Source organism: Pongo abelii, chromosome 18 (genome assembly GCF_028885655.2).
Source record: "Pongo abelii isolate AG06213 chromosome 18, NHGRI_mPonAbe1-v2.0_pri, whole genome shotgun sequence".
NCBI classification, from domain to species: domain Eukaryota; kingdom Metazoa; phylum Chordata; class Mammalia; order Primates; family Hominidae; genus Pongo; species Pongo abelii.
Window position 1 is genome coordinate 76,583,124 of NC_072003.2, and position 26,093 is coordinate 76,609,216.

The following is a 26,093-nucleotide window of genomic DNA, read 5'->3' on the forward strand; positions in this document are numbered from 1 at the left end:
GCTCAGTAATTTTTTAATGTGTGACTAATGAAATAACTTCAAGAGCAGAGAGCTCTTTTAGATTAGAGGCACATACTAAGTGCCAGCATTCAACAAAAGACAGACAGAAATCAGACGGATGCAAATAGATCTCATTTATTAACTGTGTAATGCAGCTGCCACTGCAATTAAAAAAAAAAATTTAGTATCAGCCTTTCAAATTCCTCAAAATTAAAGTTATGACTAACTTCACCAGCAAAGGAAAAATTGAAGGATGTATCAAGTTGCCATTTCTAGCTCATCAAATTGGCTTTATAAAGGGAAGAATAGTATCTGGTATTGACGACCTTGTAGAGAAACAGGCCTTTTCCTGCCTCAGGGAAGAGAGCTGACTCAAAGTAAAGGCTTTGCTAGAGGCAATTTGGCAGAGTATTTTTAGCATCTAAAATGCTCTTCCACTTCTGCAGTGACCATGCTATGTAATCAAAGGCAAATACGTAACTGTATGGACCAGGAATGGTCACTTGAGTGTCGATGTCGGCACAACACAAGAAATAGTCACAGAAATGGCCAAGTCTAGGTTTATGTGTGCATGCTGTGGAGCGTCTCTGTGGTGGATTTTTTTTTTAAGAGGCAGAAAAAAAAATTCTAATTTAAATGTATTAAAATTCAATTATAAGTTGATAGGATTATTATTGACACACAAGGAGCTCCAAAAGAGATAGTATTTTTATTAGAGACAAGCCAGTTGGGATTGAAACAAAAATGGAGGGGGGTATAGCCCTGTGTATGTTGCACAGAAAAAGTGTCTGAATGGTAAAGGCCTAAGTGATAACTCTGGACAAGGGATTTGGATTTTGGGAGTAGTGCAGAGGTAGAGGCATTTTTGTGATTTATTGTTCTATTTTTCTTTTAGAAAAATGTAAGTAGTCATATATAATTTTAAAATATAAGGGAGAAGAGGCAAAATTTTGAATGGCAACTGAGGATCCTATATTCATATTGGATCAGTATTAACATCCAGGTTTTGATTGTTGTACTGTGGTTACCTGGTAGATTCCCTTTGTATATAGGAAATAGACACTGGAATAGTAAGGAGTGATGGGCCAAGACGTCTGCAATGGGGAATCTGATATAAGGGCAAAATGGGAGCACTGTGGCCTATTTTTACAACTTTTGTGTACATCTGAAATTATTTCAAAATAAAATGTTTAAAAGGGTGCTCTTACTGTGCTGGCCGTTTTCTTTTGTAATGGACTTTGTGTGTGTGTGTGTCAAAATGTTAGTTGGATTATTTAAAAGATTTACTTATTACCCACTCTTGGCCTTATTTCATGACTAGCACTAGAAAGCAGAGAGAGGAAAAACATAGATGGAGCTTTTGCAGAAATGGTTGCAAATACCAGCCATAAAAAAGATGTGGAGACAATCGGGAAATTAATGCATAGCCTGGGTAGTGGGAGATATTACCTAATGAGTATTAATCTTGTCAGTTGTGATTATAGGATTGGGGTCATCTAAGAAAATGTCCTTAAGTAGTTGAGACTCCTAATGAAGTATCTGGGAATAAAATGTCAAGAAGCCTGGGGCTTGCTTAAAAATAATTTGACACTGGAAAAACATAGCTGAAAGAAATAGGGTGAATATTAATGATTGTCAGATCTGGGCAACGAGCATATCAGAGTTAATCATAATATCCTCTCTACTCTCTTGTGCATTTGAAAGTTCTCATAATAAGGTATTAAAAATAAAACAATCACAAACACCTCCCCTTGTTATTAAAGTAGCTTTACTTTTTGTCTTATTTCCAAAATATTAAGAATATTTTTAAAATTAAAAAAATCTCAGGAGAGGACATGCCAAATTGTTCGAAGTGATTGTATCAGGGGAAGCAGTGAGATTTAGGATTAAGGAGAGAAGAGAAAATTTCATTTTTAACGTCACTTCTTTGTTTGAATTTTTTTAGAGTTTTACTTAGTAAGAAAGTAAAAATTAGAGCAATACATGAAATGTATTTTACTAAAAGACCAAGTGTTGTCACCGAACTGCTGGCAGTGGTTACTTCTGGGAAGGGGAGCGACTTGGAGAAGGGGCTGCTGGTGAGGGGAGACTTTTCCTTTTTGTTTTATTCTTCCACATTTGTTTGTTGTGTAAGTTATTCTACATGTGTTTATTTAATTTAAAAATTAAAATAATACGTACTAATTTATAAAGGATTTCAGGCTAAACAAAAAGACATAAAGAAGGTGAACATACCACCAAATATTTCAAAAAAGATCTAATAAGCTCAGGTTAAAAAAACCCTGATTTACAACATGGATTTTAATGGCTGCAAAGAATTTCATCCTACAAACATGCTGTAATTAATCCCCTAAGTTATCTTCAAGTTACTTCCTTTTTTTTTTTTTTTTTTTTTGAGATGGAGTTTTGCTCTTGTTGCCCAGGCTGGAGTGCAATGGTGCCATCTCAGCTCACTGCAACCTCCATCCCCCAGGTTCAAGTGATTCTCCTGCCTCAGCCTCCCGAGTAGCTGGGATTACAGGCGTGCATCAACACGTCCAGCTAATTTTTGTATTTTTAGTAGAGTCGGGGTTTTGCCACGTTGGCCAAGCCGGTCTTGAACTCCTGACCTCAGGTGATCCACCCGCCTCAGCCTCCCAAAGTGCTGGGATTACAAGCGTGAGCCACTGCACCGGGCCATCACTTCCAAGTTTAAAATTATAAGCGGTAAAACAACATCTCGCCCACCATTCTTAATTATGTCCTTAAGACACATTCCTAGGAGTGGAATTTCTGATCAAGAGGAAATGAATAAGGTTTTGGTATTTATTCATCAGAAAGTTTGAAATGAAACAGTTTTTGCCTGTCCAGTTGGCAAAAAAAAATGAAGAAGATTAAAAACATACTTTCCCGGTAAGAGTGTGATTTTTGGGCCTGAGACAGGTGAAAAGCAATTTCCTATCAGCCAAATTCCATAATATACATTCCCTTTGATCCACCAGGTAGCATCTTGGTAGTACTCTATGTGTACCCAGTAGATGTACTCTAATGCAAGCACAAGGAATAATGCACAAGGATGGTGTACTAGGTTAAATTGTGTCCCTCCAAAATTCATGTCCACCAGAACTTCAGAAATGTGACTTATTTGGAAGTAGGGTCTTTGCAGTTATAATTAGTTAAGATGAGGTCACATTGGATTAGGGACGGCCATAATTCAATGGCTGGTGTTCTTATAAGTAGAGGGAAATATAGACACATAAAAATATGAGAGTGGCAGGTGAAGACACAGACAGGGAAGACCCAGTTTGTGGTACTTTGTTATGGCAGCCTGACAACACAAATGCAGATGGTCATTGTGGCATTCTTTGTAACAGCAAAATAAGGTAAACAGCTTAAATATCATCAATAGGATATTGCTTTGAAATTACGGTATATCCACACAGTGGAATGCCATGCAGCCACTTAAAAGAATAAAAAGATCACTGGTGTACATTGTCAAATGAAAAATACAAGATGGGGTGCATCACGTACAACATGCTACCACTTACATAGAAAATGTGGGATGTGGCGGGCCATGGTGGCTCACGCCTGTAATCCTAGCACTTTGGGAGGCCGAGGCAGGAGGTTTGCCTGAGCTCAGGAGTTCGAGACCAGCCTGGGGAACACAGTAAAACCCCATCTTTACTAAAATACAAAAAATTAAACAGGTGTGGCGGCGTGCGCCTTTAGTGACAGGTACTCAGGAGGCTGAGGCAGGAGAATCGCTTGAACCTGGGAGGCAGAGGTTGCAGTGAGCTGAGATCGTGCCACTGCACTCCAGCCTGGGTGACAAAACAAGACTCCATCTCAAAAAAAAAAAAAGAAAGAAAGAAAATGTGAGAGGTATATTTGTATATACATTGAATTATCTCCAAGTACCTACACATAGCTTGTAATGCTAGTGGCCTCTGAGGAGGAGAATTGGAGAACTTAAAATCTGAGGGAGAGGGAATTTTCACTGTATACTATTGTGGGTAAGCATTTCTTCATTAACTTTTTGGCTATCATGTTTTGTGAGCTGCCTTTCATCTTCTCTGTTCAATTTTCCTTAGAGAGGCATAGGTCACTGAGATTTGACTTTTACCACTGATTTCAAGACTTAAGGTTGTTTTTATGTTAATATTTTCGTGTGGTTTTTCTTGTTTGAATTTTAGAAGTAACACAGGCTCATGTTAAAATATACACAGAAGTAAATATATATATATATACACACACACACACACACACACACATACATATATACATAGAAGTGTATATGGTGAAAAGTGTGGTGAATCAGGGTTCAAGTAAGGTCTGTTCATTTAATTGATTGATATATGCCTCAAGTCTTTTTTAATCTGTAGGATTTTCCCTCTCCCTCATTTTCTTCTTTACAACTTATTTGTGGAAGAAACCAGGTTTTCCTGTGCAGTTTCCCACAGTCCACATGATGTTGAGCGCATCCCCAGTGGTGTCATTTAATGTGTTTTCCTGCCCTTTGTATTTCCTCTGAATTCATATTTAGATGTGGAAACCTGATGAGATTCCCCACACCAAAAGGTGGGGGGTTTTGGGGCAAAAATCCTTCATCAGCCGTGTTGTGTTCCTCCATCTAGAGGCTCATAGGGAGCACTCCCCAAGGCAGCTTGTAAGTGCATCCTAAGCTGCAGTCCTCAAACTTAGCTGAAGTAAACTCTCTATATTAAAAATAAAAATGAAAATCCTTTGAGCTGGAGCTGCAGGGTATAAAAAGAAAAAGAGAGAGGCTCATAATATCCAGTTGTCTTTTTTTGATGTTAGTAGCCATTAGTAACTGTTACCTAGATCTATCAGTTCATTAAGAATTTATAAATAATGAGCTATAATTATTTCAAAGAAATTCATATGAAATCTTCCTGCCCTATTGTTCTGGTTAGAACTTCATAATGATCTTGAACAGCAGCATCAGCAAACATGCATTCCCTTCTCTCACCCCTGAGTTTCATTAAGGGGAAGTTTGTGGTGGTGTCTTTTAACCCCTCAGGGAGAAGCTGACCTTTAGGGATCCTGATTTATCTAGCACACACTATAAACCTCAAGGGCAAGAGACGGGGTCCCTGCCTCGGATGGAAACCTGTCCCTCATCCCATCCTTAGCCCCAGCCCACGGGTGTCTGCAGAGCTCACTGGGACTTCCTACCTCCCTTCTGTCTCCCGTCTCACTCTCGCTGTGTCCTGTAATTTTGATTTTCCTTTCTACAGGGCAAGCCAAATCTTTGAAGCCTGAAGACGTGCTGGCAATGGTGATAAAGCTGCAGAAAGGTCATGTGTCTCTTTGTTTCTGAGCCTCAGCCTGGGGTTTCAAGTCAGAAAGACTTGGTACAAATTCAGCCCACTCAACTCACAACCTCAGGAAATTATCCCATTGCACTTTCTCCCTCTTATACAATTTAATTATTTGAACCAAGAATACAGTCCCACAGTTCAAAATTCAAGAAGTTTAAAGGAATGGAAAAACCAGTTCCACCACCATCCCTACTCCCCCCACACACCAGTCATCCATTTCCCTGACTCACGGGCAAGCAGCTATTGTTTTTCAATTCTTAAGTATCTTTCCAGAGATTTTTAAAAAATGCATTCATGGATGTATATTTTTTGTCCTCCCTTTACATACAAATGGCAATGCAGCTGGTTTTCCACCTTGCTTTGCTTTTTGCGGGAAACCTGGGAGCCAGTGTGCACCCAGAATCTACATCAGAGCTGAGGCAGTGCTGGCCAGAGGTTAGACCCCCAGCCCATTCTCATCTTAAAATACTATCACATCAGTCTATTCCAAACAAAAGCAGCAGCCTCCGCCTCTCCCATTCTGTGGCTGCCTGCAGAAGAAGTGCACTGGGACTGCTGCCTACGGTAAAATTAGGGAGAGAAATTGCAGGGCCAGAAATGCAGTGACCCAACCTGATCATTTCCAGTAAAACAAAGACACCCAGAGATTTCTGTCAGTCATAATCAGCACCGTGGAGAGCACCCACTCTCCTGGAAATCACAGAAGCTGGAGTTGGTGACCTCGGAAAATCCATGGTCTGAGTTTATTAACCCCAGAGCGTCTGAGGGGTCAGCAGTGAGACCTGGCAAGGGTTGGGCAGCTTTTTGCCCCAGTTCCATGTTGGCAACCTTGAAGCCAGAGAGGGATGAGAAGGAAGTCTTCTGCATACAGAGCACTGAAACAGGGGCTATGAGAAGTTAGAGGTGACTCCCTAAAGGGATAGTGATCACCCTGTCACTGGGAAACTCGCAAGCTGCCACCAGCAGTGTAAAAGCAGGGTTTCCCCATTTCTCAGATGAGGCCAGTACCAGAGCCCAGACTGACAGAGTGACAACCCTTCCTGCCTGGCCTTTGACAGGGCGGGGCAGATGGGACGTCTCCATTGGCTCACACCACACTCAGAGTTACATCTAAAGGCTTCCACGATGGCCAAAGAGGCCCTAGTGATATCACTTCCCACTTCCCCCACCTTACCTTCTGCTACTCTCCACTTGCTCACTAGACCTGAGCCACACCAGCCCCTCACTGTTACTTTGGACACGTGCCTCACCCGCTCCTGCCACACTACAGAGAATTTGCACTTGTTCCCTCTGCCTTGCTGCACTCTGCCTGGAATAGGTCCCCCCTCCACACTCTTTACCCCCACAGAACTGCAGGACCTGCTTCCCTCTTCTCATCTGGGGCCTTTCCATATCTCCAGACATGCCTTTTACCCTTTTGCTCTTCAACACTTTGCCTCACTTTATTTCTCTTCACAGCAGTTACTGCCACCTGAATTGATTTATTTATCTTTGCTCATTGTCCATCTTGCCAACCCAGAATGCAAGCCCTTCAATGGGCTCTGGCAGAGCTCAACACACAGCAGGTGCTCAATATATGCCTGTTAATTGATAGCAACAGACACAGTGCTTCTCCGTTCTGCCTTGGACAGCCAGACACCAGTCTTCTCTGGCTCAGTCTTTCTTTCTTTCTTTCTTCAGAGGGAAGCCTGGAGCCACAGATAGAGGACCTGATTAGCCGGATTAACGAGCTTCAGCAAGGTAAACTTGGGGACCTAGACTGGCCAGCTGGGGCCAGCAGGAAGGGCCTGGATTTATAATGAATCCACTTCCTCATCTATAAAATTTAGGCCCCTCTAGGGTTGTTTGAAGATGAATATGCAATGTCATATTTGCGAGAGAACAGCAAGGCTAGAGACTACACTCACACAGTGTCTTCTTCCCTTCTTGGCCCAGCAAAGAAGAAATCCAGTGAGGAACTGAGAGAGACCCACACTCTCTGGGAGGCCCTGCATAGGGAATTAGACTCCTGTAAGTGGGGCCAAAAGAGGGACCCATCAACACTGAGGATGTTCCTGTGCATACCTCAGGGCCTTTGCACAGGCTGTTCCCTGGCCTACAGTGCTCTTAGCTCACATATTCTGTATGGCCTCTCACTGTCTCATGTCATCTTTCAGCTTTCAGCTCAAATTTCACCCTGACAGGCCTATCTTGATGGTCTCATCTAAGAATAGAATCCCGCCCTCTCTTGGTCATTCTCACGCTCCTGGCTGATTTGTTTCTTAAGAGCCTTTATGTCCACCTGACATTGTGTGTGTATTTCTTTATAGCCATCTCTCTCCTCAGTGTAAACCTTGTACATTCTTCAGGGTCTTCACTCCTTCAACATTTACAAGGAATGTGGGCATAGAGGGGGAGAAGCTGGATCAGGATGGTCCTTGTGGGAGATGGTTGCAAGGGTGGCAAGAAGATACCTCACCTCTCCTAGGGCTGTACTACACCTTCTGTGTGGCTTTCCCCTTATATGAAGTTGCATTGGGGATGGCAATGGGGTGCCTGGAGGCAGAAAGTGTCATTGTGTTTTCCAGTGAATGGAGAGAAAGTGCACCTAGAGGAGGTCTTGAGCAAAAAGCAAGGTACTTACCAGTTGCTGTGTCTTCCTTATTCTACTCTTCCACCCCACACAAGTCCATACTCCTCAGAGCAGCCACAGGAATCCCACTGAAACCTAAGGCAGGGTGCTTCCCTCTCTGCACAGATCTCTCCCTGGATTGCTACATCACTTGGAGTAAACACCCAAGTCCTCACAGTACCCTCCAATGCCTCACCTGATGTGGGGCCCATTACCTCTGGTCAACCCTGACTCCCCAAGACCTCTCAAAGGGTCCCCTTGGTTCCTTCCCCACAGAGGCACTGAGGATCCTCCAGATGCACTGCCAAGAGAAGGAACGCAAGGCTCAGAGGTAAGAGGCCCTGCCTCAGCTCTTCCCTACCTCATTCCCCAGCTGAAAAAGGAGGGAGCAAGAGCTGTGGAAATGAATCTTGGACACAGAAGCCTCATTTTACCTTTCTATAAAACAGAGCAGCCAGACAAAAAACTTCCTTGGTTATCTCTGATATTAAATGATTGTGTTAAGATTAATTTACTCATTTAATTATTTGTTACTAATTTCTTTATCAAATATATTCCATCCATTGGTGTTAGCCTCAGTCTTTCTCTGTTGGCTATCCAGCTCCTTTGATATCCATTCACTTGCTTATTTGTCTGCTTATTTTAAGCCACAGTCATCCACTTGCCCACCCATTCATCTACCCACCCATCTAGCCATTCACCTACTCACTCATTCATCTGTTCATCCAACTGTCCAACCATGTCATCCAGCCAGATGGCTATTTTCTCTCCAACCTTCCACCTAACAGTCTTCCATCCATCCAATCATGCATTCATCCTCTCTCTATCCTTCCCATCATATATTCACTTAGCCAACCATCCATCCAGACATCTATCCTTCCTTCTAGCAATCCTTTCTTTCTCTATCCAGCTATTATTCTTCTAGTCATCATTTCTCTAATCAACTATCATTTCTCCAGCCAGCAACTCACACTTCCAGTCAACTGTCTATCCAGCCATGTATCCATCCATCTCTTCATCCTCCCGAGTAGCTGGGATTACAGGCATGCGCCATCACACCTGGCTAATTTTGTATTTTTAGTGGAGACAGGGTTTCTCCATGTTGGTCAGACTGGTCTCGAACCCTCGACCTCAGGTGATCCTGCCTGCCTTGGCCTCCCAAAGTGCTAGGATTACAGGCATGAGCTACCACGCCTGGCATCCTCTGAACCTTTACTTAGCACATTCCTGTTACCAGAGGTCTCACATCCTGGTGCACCATGATTTTAATTGCATGGGGAAACCTGATGTTAGCTAATGTGTGTATACTTAACCACACTACTCACACTGTCTGATGAGCATTTATACTCATTTATGTAACTAATCCTCACAATGACAATTATAGGAGTTAAAGGCTAATGTCACCTTCCCACCACTACCACCATTTTACATACGAGGAAACTGAGACCCAGAGAGGTTAAGTAACTTGCCCACGGTCACAGTGAAGTAACAGATCAGGCTTCAAGCCAGGATGTTATAGAATCTATGGTGCCAAATTACCACACGCCTCACAAAGCTTTCTTGGGAAGGCAGAGTTCATTCCATGGGGGACAGGATGGACAGGTAGTATTCTCAACAGAGGCCCATGAAGGTTCTCATTCAACAGGAGAAACGAGAAAGGTGAATGCTGTGAACAGACATCCCACCTCCCACTCCTGCTGGAGTGAATAATGGGTCATTCAGAGAATATGACTGAAGGTTGTCTTTCCCTTCCCAGGAAGCACATGTTGCAAGAGTGCATGGAACAAATTTTTTGTCCATAACTCTCAGGTTTCAGAGTCCCAAACAGAGGAATCTGGGGTAACTCCCAAGCCTGGGGCCTGGCAGGCCACTGTGTAGAAAGTGGGGACAGGGCTTGCATCAGGGAGAGTTTGTTGGAAGAGGTGCTACGGGAGCCAAAGCTTAGAGGATAAAACCCATGAAGGGGCTCCCAGCAGAGGGAGCATGGGCAGGATCTGAAGGCCTGTGCATGAGGAGCCCCCGTCAGGGTGTCAGGCCTAGCATGTGTTCTCATTCCTGGGTGTCGGCCTCCAGGTTGGATGTCAAAGGACAGCTGGAGGATCTGATGGGCCAACACAAGGACCTCTGGGAATTCCACGTGAGCCATTATCATTGCCTGCAACCAAAGCCATTCCTCCCCTGGCTTTAGTGTCCCACTGACTGGCCCAGAGACCACCCCTGCCCAGGCCCAATGCCGCGGGATAGTCCTTGATTCCTTGCTTCCTCTTGCCCACCTATTCAGTCCCTCAGCTTTTATCTAAAATCAACTTACGTCTCACTATGCCCCACTGCCACAACCAGCATCACCTGCCCAGACGGGTGCAGTACCATTGTGATCCTGCTTTCCCCCTGCTCACCTAGTGTATGTTCACCTTGCAGTGGCAAATGGCAGCCCAGAGAAAGCCATGGTCAGGTCATTCCTTCATTCAGCTAATGTCAATGGTTGCACCGGTCAGCATTTTAGGCAGGGAGAGAGGGTAGCAGATCAAAGAGGCCACGTCTTTGCTGTCCTAAGCTGGTTGGGGACAGTGGAGGCACCAAGAAAGTTAGTGGCTAGATCGTGGAACTTCAGTGGGAAGGCCTCTAAGCAAGTGACATCTCAACGCAGAGGTGAAGGAAGTAAGGGAAGAAGCCGTGCAGGTATCTGGGTGCAGAAGGAAGGCTCTGGGGCTGGACGGTGCCTGAAACCTTTGAGGAGCCGCAGATTGGGGAGTGGAGGATGAGGAGAGTGGGAAGAGTTCAAGTTTGAGAGGTGCCTGGAGACATGGAGAGCGTTTGGTGGGGAGGTCTCCAGCCACAGCAGAAACTGCACATTGAGTTAATAAATAGTTGAATGAATGAATGACCTAATGTAGGTGAAGACTTCGCGAGAAGCACAAAAGGGGAGGGGCGGGCCGTGTAGCCAAGAGGACGGCCAAACGGGGAGGCCTCCTCTTTGTCCTCGCAGATGCTGGAGCAGCGACTGGCCCGGGAGATCCGTGCCCTGGAGAGGAGCAAGGAGCAGCTGCTCTCGGAGAGTGAGCCTCCCGCGCCAGGTGGGCGGGGGGAGGGGGATGTGCCCGGGCCTCGGCCCTGCCCCTGACGCCCGCCCACCCGCAGGGAGGCTGGTGCGCGCCAAGCTGCGGGAGGTGGAGCGGCGGCTGCGCTCGCCGCCTGAGGTCGAGGGCGCCAGGGCGGTGAATGACGGGTGAGAGGGGAAGGGAGGCGTGGGCGAGGAGGGCAGGGGCAGGGCGGAGGGGAACCGGCCCAGGTCCCCCGCTCCGCCCCCGCCTGCCCCTTCCCCGGCCTGTGCCTCCCTCGGCGTCGTCGGGTCTCCGCGTCTCCGTGGCTTCCTCCTCGTACCCTGGACTCTCGCTCTCTTCCTCCTGTCTTCTCGGCCCCTTCTCTGCAGGCTGAAGGCGGAGCTGGAGATATTCGGGGAGCAGGTCCAGAGCGCCCCCGAGGTCGGGGCCGGCAAAGGAGAGGTAGGGAGACCGGGGAGGGGAGGTGGGGCGGGCAGGGACCGAGTCAGGAGACAGCGGGCGGGGGTCCTGGGAGCGGCCCTTGAGAGTGGGGTTTGTGGGGAGCAGGGCGGCCCCGGGGACAGAGGAAGCCGCGGTGGAGGCCTAGGGCAGACACGGGCGGAGGCGAGGAGCGCGGGAACCTGGTCCGCAGCCTCATCCCGCCCTCGGCAGGCGGGACCTGAGCTCCCCCGCGCCCGCGACGAGGAGGATCCGGAGCCGCCGGTGGCTGCCCCTGACGCCCTCTAGGCCAGCAGGACCCGCCCGGTCCCGACCCTCCCTCGAGACCCGCCAAGAAATAAAGGCGATGATTTCCGCACATGCTCGCGTTCTCCCCGGAGTCTGTGCTACACGGTGGAGCGGGGAGGGGCGTCCTGGGATCTCGAGGCGGGGCCTCTGCCGGACCCCGCCCACCAGTCGAGCCCTGGGCGCCGTACAGAAGCTCTGTAAATGCTCCTGAGCTCAGAGAGAGTAAGTGGGTGTCAGGATCCCCCGCGCCACGGCCTCATCTCGAGTTCCCAAACCATCTATGTTGTCAACAAGGGCTAGAGGGCAGGTGTTAACCCATTCCGGTCCTCGGGGCCTGTGCGTCTCCGGTGGTCTCAGGAAACCCAGAGTCTCTGCAAAACCCGCAGGCTGGCGCTGGCTCTGGGACATGCCGGCCCATCTGAGCTCCCCTCACAAATTGGGTTCTAGCCAAGGCTGCCTCTCCACCCTTCTCAAACACTCCAAAACACGTGTCCCCTCGGGGCCTTTGCCCTAGTTGTCCTTCTCTGGGGTCACATTCCCCAGGCCACCTCAGATCTGTTAAATGTGTTCGCCACTCCGGAGGCCGGCCTTGGGGACCCAACTCCAAAGGCACCCAGCACCAGGCTGCTGCCATTGACTGAGCATGTACTGACTAAACAGGCACTTGCCGATTGCCTGCTGGGTACCAGGCACCGTTGTAAGCCCTGGATTTTAAACAGCGCGGTCAGCGAAGGCCTCACCTAGGAAGTGGTATCTGAGCGGAGAAGCGAGGTGGAGAAGCCAGGTAGAGAAGCGAGGGAGTGAGCCCTGTGGGTGTCTGGGGAAAGGTGCGCCTGGCAGAAGACATGCCTCATGCCAAGGCTGGGAGGTGAGGCTGCACTTCTCTGTGTTTGAGGAGCCGTCTGGAGGAGGCCGGCGTGGTGGAGTGGAATGAGGTAGAGTGGGATGGGAGAGGACACTGGAGAGTTGCCAAGGACCAGTCGAGTTGGGCACTATCTAATATGTGTAGAAGAGGACCTGGCACACAGTCAGTATTCAGTGAATGCCAACTCTCGCATACTGTTGGGATGATTCACTATTCCCAGTCCCTAGAGAATGGGAACTGAGACGTGTGACTCACTTAGATCAGAGGCTTCTGTCCATTAAGTGATCAGTAAGTGGTTCATATGATTTATTATTATTATTATTATTCCCAGGCTACAGATGAGGAACACCAAGGTGTGTATATCTCTCAGAACAGAGATTTTTATAAAATAAATGCTCAATAAATGGTATCCATCATTTATTATTCTCACTGCTATTCTTGTTGTTATTCCCAGTTTAGTCATGAGGAAAATTGAGATAGTGAATCTGTACAGTAAGCCCTCAATAAACGTTGGGTCTTATGGTTGTTGCCATTATTATCCCAAGTCCACAGATGAGGCCCAGGGAGCTTTGGTCCCTGAGTCACCACTCGCATCTGGGCACAGCTGACTCCAGGCCCAGGCTGCGATCCCCTGCCCCACTGACACCACCTGCTTGCTAAGGCCAGTCTCCAGGAATCTCTAAGGAACCTCAGTAACCTCTTCGTCATGCTCTCTGTGTCACACAAATGGGGTCAGCCTGGATATTCTGCCGACATACCACTGGGCACCTAGGATTCGAGTCCTGGTTTCCCTGTTCACCGGCTGGATGACCTCAGGCAAATTGCTTACTGTCTCTAAAACTCAATGACCAGCCGGGCGCTGTGGCTCACGCCTGTAATGCCAGCACTCTGGGAGGCTGAGGGGTGGATCACGAGGTCAGGAGTTCAAGACCAGCCTGGCCAAGATGATGAAACCCCTTGGTTTGGTGGTGGCGGGTGTCTGGAATCCTAGCTACTCAGGAGGCTGTGGCAGAGAATTGCTTGAACCCGGAAGGCGGAAGTTGCAGTGAGCCAAGATGGCGCCACTACACTCCAGCCTGGGCGACAGAGCGAGACTTTGGCTTTTGATTTGCCCTGTGTTCTCCCGATTCAACTGGCCTTCCTGGCAGGGCTACTTCTCCTTTCATTGAAATAGTTGGCAGCTGCCTGGGATGTCTTCACTCACTTCCTGTAACAGCATTCTCAGGGCTCGCATTCAATTACCATAATTCTCAAGCTGGCAGGGCTACTTCTCCTTTCATTGAAATGGTTGGCAGCTGCCTGGGATGTCTTCGCTCACTTCCTGTAACAGCATTCTCAGGGCTCGCATTCAATTACCATAATTCTCAAGCTTCTTAGCTTGTACTTCAGGTTCAAATGTGAACGAGCCTGGGGGAGCTCAGTGTCGCCAAAAGGCTGAAGGACATTCTTTTTTATTTATTTATTTATTTTATTATTATTATTTTTATTGTATTTTATTTTATTTTTGAGACGGAGTCTCGCTCTGTCACCCAGGCTGGAGTGCAGTGACGCGATCTCGGCTCACTGCAAGTTCCGCCTCCTGGTTTCACGCCATTCTCCTGCCTCAGCCTCCAGAGTAGCTGGGACTACAGGCGCCCGCCACCACGCCCGGCTAATGTTTTCGTGTGTGTATTTTTAGTAGAGACGGGGTTTTACCGTGTTATCCAGGATGGTCTCGATCTCCTGCCCTCGTGATCCGCCCGCCTCGGCCTCCCAAAATGCTGGGATTACAGGCGTGAGCCACCGCGCCCGGCCAGGACATTCTTGGAAAAAGTAAGCCAGAAAGAAACCCACTGAAAAACAGGAGAGGAGTCAGAGGAGGGGCCCGAAGAGATGCAAACATGGCACAGCCTGAGTAGCAAGCTAGACGAGGCACGGAAGAGAGAGTGGCCAAAGTGACTGCAGTACAATCTCCCGGAGGATAATAATATTACTACCTAATAGAGCACACTAGTTAGCAGAACAGAACCCAGGGCCAGACTGTCTTTGTTAGAATCCCAGCTCTGCTGCATACTAGCTGTGTAACTTCAGCTTACACAGTTAAGTTACTTAAATTCCCTTTTGTTTTTTTTTTTTCTTTGAGATGGAGTTTCATTCTTGTTGTCCAGGCTGGAGTGCAATGGCGAGATCACGGCTCACTGCAACCTCCATCTCCTGAGTTCAAGGGATTCTCCTGCCTCAGCCTCCCAAGTAGCTGGGATTACAGGCACCAGCCACCACGCCCAGCTAAGTTTTGTATTTTTAGTAGTGACGGGGTTTCACCATGTTGGCCAGGCTGGTCTCAAACTCCTGACTTCAAGTGATCCACCCGCCTTGGCCTCCCAAAGTGCTGGGATTACAGGAGTGAACCACTGCGCCCGGCCGAAGTTACTTAAATTCCGTATGGCTGGTTTCCTTATCTGTAAAGTAGAAAGTTATTGTGAGGGTTAAATAAATAGATAATATATGGAAAGTGCTTAAAACCATACTTGCTACATCTTAAGCCCTGTGTTGGTCGTAGCTGTCATTGTTAAAAAGAATTTTCACATCCTCATTTGGTCATCATCCTAGGAATCTTACATAATAAACATTATATATTTTTTGTTACTTTACAGTTAAGGAAACTGACGGTGACTTCACTGAAACCAGGGAAGAACTAGTATTCAAGGCCAGATCTTCTTACCCCTAATTTGGAATTCTTCCTCTTCTCTATGCCACACCACACTGCACTCTTCCATTTCATCCAAGTTCTTTTTTTTTTTTTTTTTTGCTTCGTTTTTTGTCAGAGAGTTAAGATCACAATTGACTTGACTTTATTCTTCCAAGTTCAGTGATCCAGTTGGCATTTATTGAATATCTGCCATATCCCTGGCACTTTGTTAGCCACTGAGAAAGCAGAAAATGTATCAGTCACAGGTTCTGTCTTCAAGGAGCTTAAAGACTCACTGGAGGGAGAAAAGAGGTACACAGTAAACAATAGCAGACCTAAAATCGTGTGCTCCTGAGAGGCAGTGATCCATTGGAAAGAAGACCACGCCAGGAGTCAGGCAGTTCCTTTTGTGACTCAGCTCTGGTTCACTGTGTGACCTTATTGGGGACATATAACTAAAACAAAAACTCCTGCCAATCCAGAAAACTTCTCCACAAAAAGCAGAAGAGAAAGAAGACAGTTCTATTATTGAATAAGCATTAAACCAGAAGGTGATGTCACAGGCAATCACAAAAGAGATTGCAAAGGCGGAGAAATAAATCTCACCCTTTAATGTAGCCAGATACAACCCATTCAGTGATGAACAATAACCAGTTCTCAAATAAAGACTTAATAGCACGATTTGTCACTCATAGTTCATCCTAAATTGAGGTAACCCTCTGTGTTAGTTAATTGGCTTTATCCAAAGGAAAATTCAATGATGGGACGCAATTCTGGAGCAAGGCACCTGCAGGCTAAAGCTAGACCCTTACACTCTCACAGAAATTATGAGACAGGGACGCTATCTTCCTTGATAAAATTTCAAAGAGATGGTTCACAGGTCCTTTAGAAAGACAATCATAGGTCATAAAGGTGGTGGGAGGTTTATTAGCTTTTAACAAGATTAATATGCATTTCAAAGAGAGAAATAACAAGTTTTTTAAGTAGATGCTCTCAGAAAAGGCAAAGGAGAAGGGGTTGGGGAAAATTGGGAAGGGGTAGGGTAGGAGTATATTCCCTTATTTTCAATAGGGAGAATGAAGACTCTCATTATATTATTTCTTTTTTAAAATTTTAAATTTTTATGGGTACATCGTAAGTATATATATTTATGGGGTACATAATATATTTTGGTAGAGGCATACAATGTGTAATAATCACAAAAGGGATAAATGAGCTATCCATCACCTCAAGCAAGCCTATTATTATTATTATTTTGAGACAGAGTTTCACTCTTGTTGCCCAGGCTGAGGTGCAATAACGCGATATCGCCTCACTGCAACCTCTACCTCCCGGGTTCAAATGATTGTCCTGCCTCAGCCTCCTGAGTAACTGGGATTACAGGCATGTGCCACCACGCCTGGCTAATTTTGTGTTTTTAGTAGAGACGGGTTTCGCCATGTTGGTCAAGCTGGTCTCCAACTCCCAACCTCAGGTGATCCGCCCCCCTTGGCCTCCCAAAGTGCTGGGATTACAGGCGTGAGCCACCGTGCCCGGCCATCTTATTTCTAATTCGTGTTTGCCTTTACAACTGTGGGTAAATCACTTCATCTTCCTAGGCTTCCTTTTCCTCCTTGTTAGAAAGAGGTGGAAGATCTTTGTTAGTGTTCATGAACTACTGTTCTAGGGGAAAAAAAAACCAGCACTAAATGCTTTCATTCTTGGCCAATCATAGTGGCTTTCAATTTTAATTTAATTTAATTATTTATTTATTTTGAGACAGGGTCTCACTCTGTCGCACAGGCTGGAGTGCAGTGGCCTGACCTCCGCTCACCGCAATCTCCCCCTCCCAGGTTCAACCAATTCTCCTGCCTTAGCCTCCCGAGTAGCTGGGACCACAGGTATGTGCCACGATGCCCAACTAACTTTTTCTATTTTTAGTAAAGAGGGGGTTTCGCCATGTTGCTCAGGCTGGTCTTGAACTGAGCTTAAGGAATCAGCCCACCTCAGCCACCCAAAGTACTGGGATTACAAGCATGAGTCAACGCGTCTGGCTATAGTGGCTTTTTAAAACACCTTTAAAAAAATTTAAATGATGCCTTTGGAGAGGGGCATGCACACTTAGATCCCCATAATCCATCCTCATTCTGCCCTTTTCCCTTTTGTCTTGTAGCTCACCTGCCTAGCCCTTCCAGCTTCCATTGTGTAGTGTTCTATAAGGTGCCCAGATGTATTAAACATGGGCTAATAAGAAAAGAGAAAGAGCAGTATTAGTCATATTTTCTGGGAAGACTTATGGGGCCATAGAACTTTTTGTGATCCTTGGTGAGTAGGGAGGATTTTAATTATAAAACAATAATATTTTTGTTCCAATTCTTATATTTTCTTCCTTCTGTTCTCAGACTGCATTACCACCCATAACACAATGTTAAATAATGGTGTTGATTTTAAAAATCCGTGTTTCTTCTGATTTTAAAGGAAATGCATATTTTTCGTCATGATGTTGTCTTTTGAATGTGTGTATATTTTATGAAGAGACTATACCCATCCAATTGAATTTCATTGAGATTTCAAAAATTAAGAATGAATGTTGAATTTTACAAAATACTTTTGAGCATCTGTTAAGGTGATTTTTCTATTTTGAAATACGTATTATGGTAAATTTGATTAATAGATTTCTTCTAACGGAGCTATCTTAGCCATGGTTGAATCAAGGTCTAGATTCAGTTTGTGTTTTATAAACCAGAACGCAGCTCTCACACAAGAGTAACTGTGCTCCCCTTCATTTCACTTCTGAGACTGCTTTCATAATAATATTTTATATTTTATATTATTTTAAATATTATATTTAATATTTTAATATTTTTAATAATATTTTTATAATATTTAATATTTTAATAATATTTTTAAAAATTATTAAAATATTATTTCTGATGCAATTATTTGTACTCATTTCCTGTTTTAGTTTGCTAGGTCTGCTGTAATAAAGGGCCACAGACTGAGTAGCAGTTCTAGATGCAGGAAGTCCAAGATCAGGGTGTCCTCAGGGCTGGTTCTTCCAAGGGCTGTGAGGGAGGATCTGTTCCATGCCTGTCTCCTAGCCTCTGGTGGTTTGCTGGCAGTGTTTGGCTTGTAGCTGCATTATTCACTCTATGCCTTAATTTTCACCTGTTGTTCTCCCTGTGTACATGTCTGTCTCTGTATCCAAATTTCCCCTTTTAATAAGGACACTGTAATATTGAATCAGGGCCCACCGGAGTGACCTCATTTTAATTTGATTATCTCTGTAAAGACCATGATATGGTTTGGCCCTATGTCCCCCAACAAAGCTCATGTCGAATTGTAATCCCCAGTGTTGGAGGAGGGAGCTGGTGGGAGGTGATTGGATCATGGGGGCGGTCTTCCCTCTTGCTGTTCTCATGATAATGAATTCTCAAAAGATCTGGCTGATCAAAAGTGTGTAGCACCTCCCCTTTCATTCTCTCTTCCTCCTGCTCCCACCATGTAAGACGTGCCTGCTTCCCTTTTGCCTTCTGCCATGATTGTAAGTTTCCTGAGGTCTCCCAAGGCATGCTTCCTGTACAGCCTGTAGAACCATAAGCCAATTAAAACTTTTTTCTTTATAAATTACCTAGTATCAGGTAGTTCTTATAGCAATCTGAGAATGGACTAACACAGACTATATCTTCAAATAACATAATATTCAAATGTACTTCGGGTTAGGACTTTAATGCATGAATTGGGGTGGGGGGGTTGTGTGTGACAAAATTCAACCCATAACACTGCCCAATAGAGAAAAAAACATTTAATCAAGTAGATAACTTGAATATTGGGATATTTTGTATGACATTGTAGGCTGGAACTTTTAATCAATTATTTAAATAGACTTAACCTAATTTGTTGAATAGTCAGACAACTTTGAATATGCCTATTTCTCATGGGGTTAGAAAAGTTGTCATTTTTTACCATATTCCACACTTAACTTAATTACAGATTTCAATCGCCAGAACTTTCATGCCTTGTAGACACAATGCACATTATCCTTTAGGTCATTTGACTCACGTACCCATTTTTGGTTAGTTTGGTTGCCTCAAAAATATAAATGTATGTATTAGGAAAACACATCTAGATTATCCATATAATTATATTATTTGTCCACCTAAATACAAAACCAACCATTGTTCTGACCTCTGGCTACCTCGCCTATTGCTCTTAATGCATATGTTTATTAGTAATACTTTTCCATAGACTCCCAGCTCTGTGTGCAGCTCAAGCTGTGGTCCAGGATTCAGAAAAATCCCTCTGGAAGGGGAGGCTCCATGCTGCTTTGATGTAAACTTTGCCCAGACAGGGAGGTTTCTCATCAGACAGGTATTACAAAGAATCACATTCAACTGTTCCTCACTCCTTTATATTCACCCAGTTAATTATTCATGATAATACTACTTAGTTATAAATAGCACATCTCAACTAGTCTCATGGGCATCCACTCCTGAAGGAAGCAAACAGTGGGGAAAAATATTTAATACTTGCCAACTGAGGCCGGGCGCGGTGGCTCATGCCTGTAATCCCAGCACTTTGGGAGGCTGAGATGGGCGGATCACAAGGTCAGGAGATCGAGACCATCCTAGTTAACACGATGAAACCCCATCTCTACCAAAAATATAAAAAAACTAGCCAGGCGTGGTGGCGGGCACCTGTAGTCCCAGCTACTCAGGAGGCTGAGGCAGAAGAATCACTTGAACCCGCGAGATGGAGTTTGCAGTGAGCTGAGATTGTGCCACTGCATTCCAGCCTGGGCGACAGAGTGAGACTCCTTCTCAAAAAAAAACAAAAAACAAAAAAACTTGCCAACTGAACTTAGTAGTTTCTCCAGGTTTAAAGCAACTCATCTGATGGAAATATGTAACTTAATTTAGCTTCCCTATAATAGATACTTTGTTCTCTAACTGTGCTTCCCTACCCTTTTTAAATTTTTCCTATCAGATGGTCTCTGAACACAGGAAAGCTGTGGAAACTTCAGGGAGGGTGCTTGGCCTGCTCTTTGCTAACTTGATAGGCAAAATGGTTACTTGGTTGGCTTAATTTAAATTTCTTTAGTAATGAGAAAAATTGAACATCTTTTCATATTTTTAAGAACCATTCTCATTTCTATTGTGAATTATCTGTTTACCTCCATTTACCTTTTCCACTGGGTTGTCTTTTTCTTATTGATTTAAAAGAAGATGCTAGCGCGGTGGCTCACGCCTTAATCCCAGCACTTTGGGAGGCCGACGCGGGCGTATCACGAGGTCAGGAGATCGAGACCATCCTGGCTAACACGGTAAAACCCCGTCTCTACTAAAAATACAAAAACATTAGCCGAGCGTGGTGGCAGGCGCCTGTAGTCCCAGCTCCTCGGGAGGCTGAGGCAGGAGAATGGCGTGAACCCGGGAGGCGGAGGTCACAGGGAGCCGAGATCGCGCCACCGCTCTCCAGCCTGGGCGACAGAACGAGACTCCATCTCAAAATATATATATATATGTATACACACTATATATATTTTTATATTTACGTGTGTATATATATATATATATATATATGTAAAGAGATCAAAATTTTTGCATGCTATTTAAATGAAAAACATTTTTCCACTTTATCTTTTTTTAAACAGGGTCTCACTGTGTCACCGAGGCCAGAGTGCAGTGGCACTATCTCGGCTCACTGCAACCTCCGCCTCTTGCGTTCAAGTAGTTCTCCTGCCTCAGCCTCCCAAGTAGCTGGGATTACAGGCGCCCGTTACCATGCCCAGGTAACTTTGTTCGCTGAGATGGAGTCTCGCTCTGTCACCCAGGCTGGAGTGCTGTGGCATGACCTCAGCTCACAGCAACCTCCTTCTCCCAGGTTCAAGCGATTCTCCTGTCTCAGCCACCCAAGTAGCTGGGATTACAGACACGTGCCACCATGCCCGACTAATTTTCGTATTTTTAGTAGTGACGGGGTTTCACCATATTAGCCAGGCTGTCTCAAACGCCTGACCTCAAGTGATCCACCCGCCTTGGTCTCCCAAAGTGCTGGGATTACAGGCGTGAGTCACCATGCCCTGCTAAAATTAATTGATTTCTTCCAAGTGTGTGCAGTCATGTTTTACTTCTGTGATCAAACCTATTTAAGAGTTATAAAGATTCCTTCCAATTGTATCTTATGAAAGCCAGTAGGCATTTAATGATGTCTTTTCTGGAGTCATTGTCTTTATATTTTATGCCTGATTTTTGGAAAGCCTGTTTTACTTTCTGTGTGTCTTCTTATTTCTGAAGTCTTATTAAATCTGCATTATCTAAAATGCCCATTACCTATAAATTTCTCTTCCACTCTGAGATTAAATATCTTTCTCAGTGGTTACCTTTGTTTTTTTAGAACGTTTTATTGTTTAAAAATCACAGTCAAAGCTTCAAAAAACATACACCCCAAAATATCCCAATTCCAGTATCCTACTACCCAGAGGAGAGCACATGGCTGTTCTTCCCCTTCTGGTGCCCACAGCACTAGCCAGGACCCCGCCCTGAGGAGACCACTTGCTCACCCTCCTGCCCGCCATATGTTAAGTCACCGTTTCTGATACATTTATTTATTTATTTAGTAAGATGGAGTCTTGCTCTGTTGCCCAGGCTGGAGTACAGTGGTGCAGTCTTGGCGCACTGCAACCCCTGCCTCCCGGGTTCAAGCAATTCTGCGTCAGCATCCCGAGGAGCTGGGATTATAGGCACCCACCATCACATCCAGCTAATTTTTGTATTTTTAATAGAGATGGGGTTTCACCATGTTGGCCAGGCTGGTCTCAAACTCCTGACCTCAGGTGATCCACCCACCTCAGCCTCCAAAAGTGCTGGAATTATAGGTGTGAGCCACTGCTCCCAGGCCCTAATACTTTTATAATTTAGTTTATATTTGAACTATTTGGAATTTATTTTGTGCCTGTACATAATCTGGAGAGAATTTACTGAATAGCACATGTATCCCCCCAAATGCAATGCCATCCTCGCCATATACCAAATAATCATATCTATTTTGGTCAATTTCTAAACTGTTTATTCTATTCCTTTATCTAGTTGCCTATTTATACACAAATACCAAATTTTTATTATTATACCCTTAAAGAATATTATGAAACTGACTTGGTGAGACCTCCTCCACATTTTCCTACTATTTCAGAATTTTTCCAGGATAGTTTCTTTCCTATGCATACTCTAGAATCATATTGTCTATTGCCAAAAAAAACAAAAAACCAAAAAACCTGGCTGGGCGTGGTGGCTCACAGCTGTAATCCCAGCACTTTGGGGGGCCGAGGCAGGCAGACTATGAGGTCAGGAAATCAAGACCATCCTGACTAACATGGTGAAACCCTGTCTCTACTAAAAATAGAAAAAATTAGCCAGGCGTGGTGGCATGAGCCTGTAGTCCCAGCTACTAGGGAGGCTGAGGCAGGAGAATCACTTGAACCCAGGAGGCAGAGGTTGCAGTGAGCAGAGATCACACCACTGCACTCCAGCCTTGTGGCAGAGTGAGACTCGGTTTCAAAAAAAATTAAACAGCAGCAACAACAACAAAAAACCTCTATTATTATTTGATATTTGTATTCAATGAAATATATACATTAACATGCAGGAAATTAGTATCATTATATTCAGTCTTCTAAAGGAGAAAATCATCTGTTTTATCTGTTTAATTTTTTTTTTTTTTTTGAGACAGAGTTTCACTCTTGTTGCCTAGGCTGGAGCGCAATGGTGTGATCTCGGTTGACCGCAACCTCCTCCTTCCGGGTTCAAGCCATTCTCTTGCCTCAGCCTCCCAGTTAGCTGGGATTACAGGCATGTACCACCGTGCCCAGCTAATTTTGTATTTTTAGAAGAGATAGGGTTTCTCCATGTTAGTCAGGCTGTTCTCGAACTCCCGACCTCAGGTGATCCGCCTACCTTGGCCTCCCAAAGTGCTGGGATTACAGGCGTGAGTCACCACACCTGGCCTAATTTTTATTTTATGTGTTTTTCTCCTCTGTATATCTCTTTGAATTCTATTTTACCTGATAATAATGTTGCTACAATTTTTTTTGAGACTGAGTCTCACTCTGTTGCCCACGTTGGAGTGCAGTGGCACTATCTCGGCTTACTGCAACTTCTGCCTCCTGGGTTCAAGCAATTCTCCTGCCTCAGCCTCCCTCCTGAATTGCTGGGATTACAGGCACCTGCCACCATGCCCAGCTAATTTTTTATATTTTTAGTAGAGATGGGGTTTCACCATGTTGGCCAGGCTGGTCTCGAACTCCTGACCTCCGGTGATCCACCCACCTCAGCCTCCCAAAGTGCTGGAATTACAGGCGCGAGCCACCATGCCCGGACAATAAATGTATTTTTAGGAATATTTTTCTTCATATGTTTCTTTACTTGACTGTCTATTTAGGTATCTAATTTTTCAGGGTTTGTTTAATAAAACTATACTGTCATTGACAATTCATAGCCTAATGAGGAAGGCAACCCAGGACAAAGGGTTCAAAGACACAGGTACATACTAGAGTGTGGGGAGGCATGCAGGCACAACCTAATGCAGGTAATGCTACATTGTTAAAGGCAAGTAGGAATTAGTCAAGCAAAGAAGAGAGCAAAAGAAACTCTCTGTAGAAGAAGGTCATGGCGAACCGAGAAGGCATGAGCACTGTGAGTATGATACATAAATCTCTCCATCAGAATCTTTTGATCCAGTGTTTGGTTTATGACAAAAGATAAGGTCAGAAACCTATGTACAAACAAGATGATTAAGACCTTTCCTGCCACATCAAGCTGATTGAATTCTACCTCGAAATGTGGAAGGGATACACTAAGAAATATTTAACTATTAGAACCTGAGGGGGCTCTTTGATACCTGTTAAAAGTTGAACAGTTCCCCGTTCTTAATAAGGCATCTGGTTCAGTATAAATTCTCAGAAAATAATTACCATGTGTGTAAATAATCCAAGATAAGGCAGAGGTCAGCAAATGTTTTTCTTAGAGGGCCAGATAGTAAATATTTTAGACTTTGCAAGCCAAGAGGTGAAATTGAAAATATGTAAATACTTGTATAACCATTTAAAATGCAAGCATCTAAAAGTATTAAAACATCCATAGATTCTAAGCCCTATAAAATTAGTAATGGCTAGATTTGACCTGTAGGCTGTAGTTTGTGGACTCCTGGCCTAGAGAATGGATATTTAAATTTTTAAGGGAGTATAATGCTTTCATTATGAAAGAAAATGGAAAATAATTCATTGGCATGTGGAAAAATGAACAATGAGAGAAAATGTTATTTTGGGAAATAAAACCAAGGAGAGAATTGGCATGTTAGTCTGAAATTATTGCTTCTGTAACATGCTTTTAGCATGACATTTGAGTATAGCACTGAGACGGACAAGGTGCCCTACAAGGCCAAAAATGAGTTTTTTGTTTCTGGGAATCAGTAAGAATTTATGAACCTTAAATAAAAAAACATTGCTTTGTTTTTCAGATACTATTCAGTATAAGAAGTGTCCAGATGATCAATATCAGAATACTCAGAATTTACTGTCTTCCAAAGGATGTGAACTTCTTGGCTTCTGAAGACCCTTTGGGGATGGCTCTGGCCTGCACAGCCCTGCGTCTCTGTCCTTACCGCAATGGTCCTTGGGGTATTTGTGAAGCAGCAGGAAATCCCCTCAGTTAAAGCCAGTACATGGGCTTTCAGCTGCATCCTGCTGAAAGTCCAGCCTCCGTCACACTGTGCTTCCTCTGCTCTGCCCTATGCATTGGCCACCCCCACACAGCTACGTGGTGACTCCAACAAATAGCATTTGGAGTTGCATTTACTTTGGCTATTTCTATCATTCTGACCAAAACCATCACTGTAGTTCTGGCTCTGAAGGCCAGAATGCCAGGGAGAATAAGATGGTGATTGGTATCAGGATCTCCTGATTTTGTCCTTTTTATATTCTCCCTGATCTAAGTGGAATCTATCTCCTGATCTATCAACTCAGGCTGAGAAACTTTCCTCCCTTCATTGACACGGACACACTCTCTACGCTTGGATCTGTAGTTCTCACACGCAGTGAGGTTTCAGCACTGCCTTCTACCATGTCCTAGGATACCTGGGCTCCTTGACCCTGGGGAGCTTCACCTTGGCTTTCCTGGCCATGGGTTTGCCTGACACCTTCAATAAGTCCAAGTTCTTGATGTTCAGCATGCTGGTGTCCTGCAGTGCCTGGGTCACCTCCCTCCTTGTCGACCACAGCACCAAGGGGAAGGTCCTGGAAGCCATGGAGGTCTTCTTCATCTTAGCTTCCAGTACTGAGCTACTTGGCTGCATCTTTGCCCCCATATATTACATTATTCTTATAAGACAAGATATGAATACCCTCCAAGGTCTGAAGATTAAAATAGGTTCTGGAAGCAGTAAGAATTCCAGAGGTTTATTTCTAAAAAGGGGGGAAAAAAAGAGGCGACATCCTGAATTTAAAAATTCACTATTATCACAATCAGATACGAGTTAATAATTGAATCAAACTCACTACCTCCGAAGATAAAGTCAGTCTCATATCTTTAAAGGAATTAAGAGCAATACCACCCTCAGTTATCCTGTTTCATAGTGTGAATGTTATGGACATTTCCCATCCATGCCTTTTTCTTCAATGTATGCAATCTTCCATGCAGCATTTCTCTTCCTTTTTATGTAATAACAACCTACATAAGTCAGTGTCTTCAGCCAACAATCTTGCCTAATTTTCCAGTTTGGAGATTGTTTGCCTTCACAGACCTTCCTTTCCCTTCCCCTGTAAGCTCTATTGCCTAGGATTCCAGCCATCTGGGTTCTGAGTGGGGTT

General features: G+C 44.6%; 1 protein-coding gene across 14 annotated transcripts in view; it reads left to right on the top strand.

Annotated features, from left to right (window-relative positions):
- The window catches only part of SYCE1L (synaptonemal complex central element protein 1 like), a 27,340-nt gene extending 1,668 nt beyond the window's left edge, over window positions 1-25,672 (top strand). The window contains exons 2-12 of one of the 14 annotated variants that reach the window (XR_008514699.1): window positions 5,238-5,297; window positions 7,002-7,061; window positions 7,257-7,331; window positions 7,889-7,936; window positions 8,209-8,263; window positions 10,006-10,069; window positions 10,919-10,988; window positions 11,071-11,158; window positions 11,363-11,435; window positions 11,626-14,397; window positions 15,219-15,931. Coding sequence is in view for 13 of the 14 variants with exons in the window: in XM_054534163.1 (XP_054390138.1) it covers window positions 5,238-5,297; window positions 7,002-7,061; window positions 7,257-7,331; window positions 7,889-7,936; window positions 8,209-8,263; window positions 10,006-10,069; window positions 10,919-10,988; window positions 11,071-11,158; window positions 11,363-11,435; window positions 11,626-11,931 (899 nt within the window). In the remaining variant the exon portion in view is untranslated. Of the gene's footprint in view, window positions 1-5,237; window positions 5,298-7,001; window positions 7,062-7,150; window positions 7,332-7,888; window positions 7,937-8,208; window positions 8,264-10,005; window positions 10,070-10,918; window positions 10,989-11,070; window positions 11,159-11,362; window positions 11,436-11,540; window positions 15,932-17,015; window positions 18,027-24,745 lie in introns of those variants that run through there. The other 13 variants (XM_054534165.1, XM_024233628.3, XM_054534163.1 and 10 more) reach the window with 13 other exon arrangements.
- The last annotated feature ends 421 nt before the right edge of the window (window positions 25,673-26,093 follow it).